General features: G+C 43.5%; 1 protein-coding gene across 1 annotated transcript; it reads left to right on the top strand.

Moving 5' to 3' along the window:
• Positions 1–2281: 2281 nt before the first annotated feature.
• LOC311136845 (BEN domain-containing protein 7-like) lies at positions 2282–6760 on the top strand (the record flags this gene model as incomplete). The annotated part of the gene is made up of 10 exons (XM_084171137.1): positions 2282–2351; positions 3556–3633; positions 3795–4133; positions 4449–4930; positions 5038–5145; positions 5219–5336; positions 5437–5550; positions 5630–5674; positions 6530–6580; positions 6694–6760. 10 exons carry the CDS (start codon positions 2282–2284, stop codon positions 6750–6752), a joined length of 1464 nt encoding a protein of 487 aa, XP_084027263.1. The 3' UTR covers positions 6753–6760.
• Between the last annotated feature and the right edge of the window lie 2159 nt (positions 6761–8919).

Here is an 8919-nt window from a genome sequence, read left to right as displayed (position 1 = left end):
CGTAGTATGCGCTCCAGCAGGTATATCTCACTGGTCTTGGAAATATTTTACTGCTTTTTACAAAACTTTGAAACTTTGAAATATTTAGCTGGCCTTTTAAATATTTCACATGCCTTTGAAAACTTTGGATGCCGAAATATTTCTCAGGCTTTAAAAATATGTCGCTTCTTTGAAAAATGTCTCTGGTTTTTGAAATATTTCAGCTTTTTACAAAACTTTGCACACCTAACTATTTCTCAGGGCTTTAAAATATTTAGCTGGCCTTTGAAAATATTTCACATGCCTTTGAAATATTTCACATGCCTTTGAAATATTTAGCTTCTTTGAAATATTTTGCAGGTCTTAGAAATATTTTGCAGGCCTTTTAAATATTTTGCTGGCCTATTAAATATCTCACAGGCCTTTTAAATTTTTTGCTGGCCTTTTAAATATTTAGCAGGCCTTTTAAATATTTTGCAGGTCTTTTACCAAATTTTGCTAGGCTTTGAAATATTTTGCAGCTCTTTGAAATATTTTGCTTCTTTGAAATGTTTTGCAGGTCTTTGAAATATTTCACAGCTCTTTGATATATTTTGCAGCTTTTTACAAAACTTTGCTCGCCTACATATTTCTCAGGGCTTTGAAATATTTCGCTGGCCAAAGATTTTGCAGCCTTTTCCCAAATGTACCAATAGTTTGCTGGTCTTGAAAATATTTTGCATATCTTTGAAATATTTAGCAGGCCTTTGACATATTTTGCTGGTCTTTGGAATATTTTGCAGGCCTTTGAAATATTTTGCAGTTTTTAAAAAAATATTTCGCAGCACTTTGAAATATTTAGCAGGCCTTTGAAATATTTTGCTTCTTTTAAATATTTTGCTGGCCTATTAATTATTTCGCAGGCCTTTGAAATGTTTTGCAGGACATTTACCAAATTTCGCAGGCCTTTGAAATAATTTGCAGGACATTTACCAAATTTTGCAGGCCTTTGAAATATTATGCAGCTTTTTAACAAACTAGCAGCCCGAAATATTTTGCTGCCTTTACCAAATTTCGCAGGACTCTGAAATATTTTCGAGCCTTTTACCTAATTTTGCAGGCTTTTACCAAACTTTGTAGACCTTTAAAATATTTTGAAGCCTTTTACCAAACTTAGCAACTTATTATTTTGAAAGGTTGTTTGCCACTTAGGGCCACGGTTGTAGAGGGCTGTAGTAACTGCGGGTCCCGAAAGAGATCATTGCGCCATGGTTGGCATTTTTCATGCTGCAGTTGGGAGCGGGCGGTCAGATCAGACAATTTTGGGATTCAAATATGTTGTTGTCCTGCAGTTTATTTGGAAATGGTCGTCTTTCTGCTTTGTATGCGTTAGATTACCTATTGTTTTAAAAGCACATCTTTGTCACATTATTCACACAATTGGAATTCGCTACTTCAAGTTAAGTAGCCTACCTCTCCTATCCTAGTTGGGCGTGCGAGATCAAGTGTGCCTAGTATATGTGTGGTCTCAATTAATTAGAGTAGGCTGCCAATGCATGGGCGGAGAAGTTATCTTTCCAAGGACATTTACTTCCTAAATATGATTAAACTATAGTTTACTACATTGCCTAGAAATAAATATTGATCACCCATATTTGTCTCCGTCTGAAAATCGTCCCACTCCTACAAAGTAGGCTATAAAACGTAGCTCAAGAGAAAGTGCAAGTCTCTCCAACTCGGCTCTCTTCAAACTAACGTTACGTCTAGCCTATTCGCAGATATAGCTCAGTAATACCGAAAGAAAATCAGATAGAAAATAATCGCTATTTTGACTGCCTGTATGTGTCTTGCTTGTGTTTGATATGCTTGCCTAAATATACTGTTACAACAGACAACAAACCCGTGCCAATATATCCTCCAGTCACCGGCTTCTCGGGCATTATCACTTAAGTGCTGACCCTCCTGTCCAGAATATAGCAGAGAACTGGATTGTTGCGACCATCAGGTGGCGCAAAGGCATAGATGTGACGAATTTGTAAGTATTAAGTCATTGATTTATTTACATAGCCAAAAAACGGACAGCCCTCGGAGGACAACCCCTTGAAATGATGACTGTGATGAAAAACCATAATTAGTTTCTCAGTTATTATTTGAAGAGCATTTACAGAGTGAAGGTTTGATGGATCTATAAAAGATCTTGAAGGCGAATTTTAACGTAGCATTATTAGGGCAGACGGTCAGTGATCTTGTGTGTGCGGATGCACTGCGCGCTTCGCTTTCTGATGAGACATACTCGGCTCTACAACACACAGATCCTGTAAAGATGGAGTTTAGCGAGAGGAAAAGAAGAAGGAAATCTCAGAGCTTCAAATTGGTCCATGAGCAAGAGCAAGGTAGGGGACTGCGTGTCTGTCTGTGTGTCTGTGAACGTCTGGCGATGTGAGTCAGTGCTACACTGTAAACAATAGGCTAGAGATGGCTACGTCAGTACATAGGTATGTACCTGTTATGCATGTATAACTCTCGTCATGGTTTCCAAACAATAGCTAGGTGAGTGAGTATTTAAAAAAGGAAATTCAACCAACGCAATGAATTAAGAAAATCCAGAGAGCATTTAAGCAGTGGATCAGTGATTCTGTACAGAATATGATTAGAAGATGATTTTATGTGTTTTACTCTTGTATTTGTCTAGCCTTTAGGACACTTTTTTGTGAACTAGTGAGAATAATCTTGCTGAGAGCTGCAACTGAGAGATTTCGTCATACAATACCACCCACAGGTGGTAGAAACTGGGCTGTATGGGAGGGGGATGGAGAATCATTGGTTTACATCACAGCCCACAGAATTACCATAGCATAGTACATTATGTGCTGTGGGCCTAGACAGTGGAATGCAATGTTTTCATACATACACTGAGTGTACAAAACATTAGGAACACCTGCTCTTTCCATGACATAGACTGACCAGGTGAATCCAGGTGAAAGCTATGATCCCTTATTGATGTCACTTGTTAAATCCACTTCAATCAGTGTAGATGAAGGGGAGGAGACAGGTTAAAGAAGGATTTTTAATCCTTGAGACAGATGAGACAAGGATTTTGTATGTGTGCTATTCAGAGGGTGAATGGGCAAGACAAAATATTTAAGTGTCTTTGAAAGGGGTATGATAGTAGGTGCCAGGCACACCGGTTTGAGTGTGTCAAGAATTGCAACGCAGCTGGGTCTTTCACGCTCAACAGTTTCCTGTGTGTATCAAGAATGGTCCACCACCCAAAGGACATCCAGCCAATTTGACACAACTGTGGGAAGCATTGGAGTCAACATGGGCCAGCATTCCTGTGGAACACTTTCGACACCTTGTAGAGTCCATGCCCCGATGAATTAAGGCTGTTCTGAGGGCAAAAGGTGGTGCAACTCAATATTACGAAGGTGTTCCTAATGTTTTGTACACTCATTGTATGTCAATCCTCATATGTATATTATCATCAGTCATACAAACATAATTTTATTTATTTAAATGTCATTATTATGGATTTACACCCAACTATCCTGATTGTAGTCTAGATATTACAGATCTCTGGTATTTGTATTTTCACAGATTTTGACGCTAGGAGTTTTGACAATGCCGTCAATATACATGTTAGTGGAGAGTCAAAAGATACCGCCATGCCAGAAGGTATGATATTTTAGTCAGGGAAACACACACACACACACACACACACACACACACACACACACACACACACACACACACACACACACACACACACAAACACACAAACACACAAACAAACAAACAAACATCCTCTCTTTCTAACTCCTCTCTTTCCACCCCAGCCTGGTTGGGTGATGAGGGTGTGGAGATCAAGAGACAGATCACAGGCATGATGCGTTTGCTGAGTGACAAGGCCGGCCGGATGTACCAGCGTGTGGGAGCAGAGGGAAACAGCCTCAAACAGGAGCCCCAGGAGGAGCACCCGAGCTGGGCACAGCTGGCTGCTTTGCCCCCTGACCTGGAAGACCCCCAGATCAGTGTCTGGAGCTCAGCAGGGGAACCAGAGCCCAGTCCCATGTCTATACCCAATCCAGTCTCCAACGGCCAGGGGTCTGGCCAATATGGCACACGCTCCAAGACCCAGAGGATGCTCAACACCAAAGGCACAGTCAAAACTAATGGTAATGGGGGGGGGGGGCGTTCTCTTTAGAGAGCAGATGGCCTATCTTCCATCCAGACAACGTCTGCAGAACCAGACAACCACATCATTATAGAGAGCAGTGACATCATAAAGAGGCCTCTATCAGTCCCTGTCTGGTAAGGCAGACAGACAGTGGAGAAGCTTGTGTCATTTAAACAGTCATACAGAGGCATGGGGTGTCAGAGCTGCCTGAGCACAACGTTTGTCCCATGTAATGACACGTGTGTTTATGTGTGTGTGTGTGTGTGTGTGTGTGTGTGTGTGTGTGTGTGTGTGTCTGTGTGTTCCTGTACAGATGTGGCTCCTGCCGTGGTAGAGGCTCCCTGCTGTATGTGTAACTGTAAGAGCACCTTACAGGCCATACTACTGGAGCTACGCGCCATGAGGAGGCTAATGCAGACACAGAAAGGTTCCCAGGAGAAGCAGGAGCACACAACCCCTCCCTGCCCCCCTTGCCCTGTCCCCCCAGCTCCGCGTCGCAGACCCCGCAAGAGACGTCCTGTCCACAAGGTTGCTCCACTGAGCGCTCCCAGTAAGAGGGCAGCTATTCCCCCTCTCCCCCCCTCATCCCCCGCCTGTGTACCCCTAGAGCCCGGGGGGAGGAGGGAGAGGGGGAGCAGAGAGATGGAGAGACCTGTGCTCACCCCTGCCTCATCCTCTACCTCCACCTCACCTGACCTCTCAGGACAAACTCTGTCCGTGCAGAACAAGCCCATCCCCGGTGATGACACACACAATCCTAACAATGGACAACACAAAGGTCTACAATCCTCAGAGGTATGGTGCACTGTGTGTGTGTGTGTGTGGGGGGGGGGGGGTAGTGTACTATCAGTCTGTCTGTCTCTGTTGTGGGACGAATATGCCTCTCTCTCTCTCTCCCCCAGAGTGAGGTGCGTCTAGCGGAGGACTATGAGGTGTTTATTCCCAAGGCCCAGCTGGACTCAATCCTGGTCAACTACACACGCTCTGGAAGCCTGCTCTTCAGGAAGTTGGTGGGTCTTATTAACCTTATCACTGGCTTTATTGACTTCATTCATGTTGATTGACACACCATCTTGGTCACAGGTGTGCGCCTTCTTTGACGACACCACGCTAGCTAACTCACTGCCCAACGGCAAGAGGAAGAGAGGTCTGAACGACCAAAGGAAAGGACTGGACCAGAACATTGTGGGAGCCATTAAAGGTAGGAAAGAGAGACAGCGTGAGAGGGAGTGGAGTGGAGAGAGAGATGTAAATCTATTTGTTTTGTTGGATCTTCTGTAAATCTCCCATGCTGTGTCTAGTGTTTACAGAGAAGTACTGCACAGCTCACAGAATAGAGAAGCTGCCAGGCCCTCGAGACTGGGTCCAGATACTACAGGACCAGATCAAACTTGCCCGCAGACGACTAAAGAGAGGTAGGGGTGTGTGTGTGTTAGTGTGTGTGTATGTGTTTAGAATGTATCTTACTGAAACTCTGTTGTTTTGTGGACTCAGCAGAGGCTACAGACCCTCAGGACATCTTCAACAGACCTTGCACAGGTACACACACACACACACACACACACATGCACACACACGACAACAGTCGCTGCACCTGACATTCCACCTGCCCCTCCCTCGCTCACCCATCTGTCTTCCGTCCCTGGTTTATGCACCTCAGGTGTAATGGCTCTGTCTTTGGCCGGTATGTCTAAGTGAGGCGATCCCCCTGACATCTGACATTCTCATCTCAGACTCCCAAAATGTCAGCTAATTAGTTTCACACGGTGCTACTCTCTCTCCTGCTCCTTTCTATTTAAACTTACTCTTTCACACACACTCCCCTTCTCTCTCCTCTGTCTCTCACCAATCCCTCTACTCTCTTTCTCATGTCTTCTATCTTTATCTCTCTCACACTCTTTCTTTCTTATTATTTCCTTCGCTCCCTCACTTTTTCTCTCTTTTGCCCTCTACATCTGTTTCTGTCTTCCCTCCCTCTCTCTCTACCCTCTCCTTCCTCCCTCTGTCTGTCTGTAGTTCTCTATTACCTCATGGTGTATCAGTCCATCAGTTCTGTAACATTAGGGTGGGGGAAGTGGACACTGTCCAGAGGATGTACTGAACTGTGTTAGACTGGACTGAGCTCACCCCCTTTAACAGCAGCTCTCATATGAGAACAGCAGTACACTGGAGACTAGCAAACTCTCTACATTAACGGTAGTATTGTAGTAAACACTGAATATCTGTATGTTTGCTTCACACAAAACCGAAAATAAATTGTGAGGTGACACTTTCCACATTATCATTTTATTTTCCCCATTTTGTAATGGCCACACACCTTTTCTTTTCTTTCTCTTCCTTGGTTGTGTTTTAATGTGGATTGATAACTATGGTGATGTCATATTCTTGCAATAGAATCTCTTCAGCTGTCTGGAGAGAGGGAGGAGAGGGAGTTTCTAACAACAGGTAACACCACACACACACGCACGCACGCACACACACACACACACTTAGGTTATAATTTAATAACATTTCATTTAACATTGTTTTAATTGAAAATGTGAAAATGTGTCCTGTAGGCTGTGACTACAACAAGCCAGCAAATTTGCTTAAGGTGTGGAAGAATGTGGCTGATTGATGCCGGTGCTGCGAACCAACAGTTTGCAATGAAGATGCAACGTACTGTACTGTATGTCTTTGTTCCTCCACTAACTTGATGCGTTGTGCCACTTTAGCAAGTCCATTTTGGAAGATGTATTGTTCTTTTACAGCTGTGACAAAATTGTATTGTGGTTGTAGAGAAAAAAACATGACAGTGACCAAAATAAGTTGGTTGGTGAAATGTAGTTAGTTTCCATGGACTGCTTTGTTTTACACACACACACACACACACACACACACACACACACACACACACACACACACACACACACACACACACACACACACACACACACACACAAGTCTGACCAGTATTGTCTAGCTGGTTCTGCTGGCTGACCAGCAAGGTCTAGCTAATTATGCTGGAAGACCAGCATGGTCTAGCTGGTCTGACCAGCATGGTCTAGCTGGTTATGCTGGCAGACCAGCCTTCGTTGTGTTTTCACTGGTGACCCACCATTGTGTTTTCGCTGGTGACAAGCCTTCGTTGTGTTTTCGCTGGTGACAAGCCTTCGTTGTGTTTTCGCTGGCAGACCAGCCTCTGTTGTGTTTATGCTGGTGACCAGCCTTCGTTGTGTTTTTGCTGGTGACCAGCCTTCATTGTGTTTTTACAGTGGCTTGCGAAAGTATTCACCCCCCTTGGCATTTTTCCTATTTTGTTGCCTTACAACCTGGAATTAAAATTGATTTTTGGGGGGTTTGTATCATTTGATTTATTGTGAAACAAACAAGAAATAAGACAAAAAACAGAAAACTTGAGCGTGCATAACTATTCACCCCCCCAAAGTCAATACTTTGTAGAGCCACTTTTTGCAGCAATTACAGCTGCAAGTCTCTTGGGGTATGTCTCTATAAGCTTGGCACATCTAGCCACTGGGATTTTTGCCCATTCTTCAAGGCAAAACTGCTCCAGCTCCTTCAAGTTGGATGGGTTCCGCTGGTGTACAGCAATCTTTAAGTCATACCACAGATTCTCAATTGGATTGAGGTCTGGGCTTTGACTAGGCCTTTCCAAGACATTTAAATGTTTCCCCTTAAACCACTCGACTGTTGCTTTAGCAGTATGCTTAGGGTCATTGTCCTGCTGGAAGGTGAACCTCCGTCCCAGTCTCAAATCTCTGGAAGACTGAAACAGGTTTCCCTCAAGAATTTCCCTGTATTTAGCGCCATCCATCATTCCTTCAATTCTGACCAGTTTCCCAGTCCCTGCCGATGAAAAACATCCCCACAGCATGATGCTGCCACCACCATGCTTCACTGTGGAGATAGTGTTCTCGGGGTGATGAGAGGTGTTGGGTTTGCGCCAGACATAGCGTTTTCCTTGATGGCCAAAAAGCTAAATTTTAGTCTCAACTGACCAGAGTACCTTCTTCCATATGTTTGGGGAGTCTTTTGGTTTTTCGCGAACACCAAACGTGTTTGCTTATTTTTTTCTTTAAGCAATGGCTTTTTTCTGGCCACTCTTCTGTAAAGCCCATCTCTGTGGAGTGTATGGCTTAAAGTGGTCCCATGGACAGATACTTCAATCTCCGCTGTGGAGCTTTGGAGCTCCTTCAGGGTTATCTTTGGTCTCTTTGTTGCCTCTCTGATTAATGCCCTCCTTGCCTGGTCCGTGAGTTTTGGTGGGCGGCCCTCTCTTGGCAGGTTTGTTGTGGTGCCATATTCTTTCCATTTTTGAATAATGGATTTAATGGTGCTCCATGGGATGTTCAAAGTTTCTGATATTTTTTTATAACCCAACCCTGATCTGTACTTCTCCACAACTTTGTCCCTGACCTGTTTGGAGAGTTCCTTGGTGTTCATGGTGCCGCTTGCTTGGTGGTGCCGCTTGCTTAGTGGTGTTGCAGACTCTGGGGCCTTTCAGAACAGGTGTATGTATACTGAGATCATGTGACAGATCATGTGACACTTATTTAACTAATTATGTGACTTCTGAAGGTAATTGGTTGCACCAGATCTTATTTAGGGGCTTCATAGCAAAGGGGGTGAATACATATGCACACACCACTTTTCCGTTATTTATTTTTTAGAATTAGTTGAAACAAGTTATTTTTTTCAATTCACTTCACTTATGTCCATTACATGAAATTACATGAAATCCAAATAATTACATGAAATTACATGAAATCCAAATAAAAATCAAT

The sequence above is a fragment of the Coregonus lavaretus genome (genome assembly GCF_964263955.1).
Source record: "Coregonus lavaretus genome assembly, chromosome: 11".
NCBI classification, from domain to species: domain Eukaryota; kingdom Metazoa; phylum Chordata; class Actinopteri; order Salmoniformes; family Salmonidae; genus Coregonus; species Coregonus lavaretus.
The sequence above is the reverse complement of the archived record's forward strand: the minus strand, read 5'-3'. Positions and strand labels throughout refer to the sequence as shown.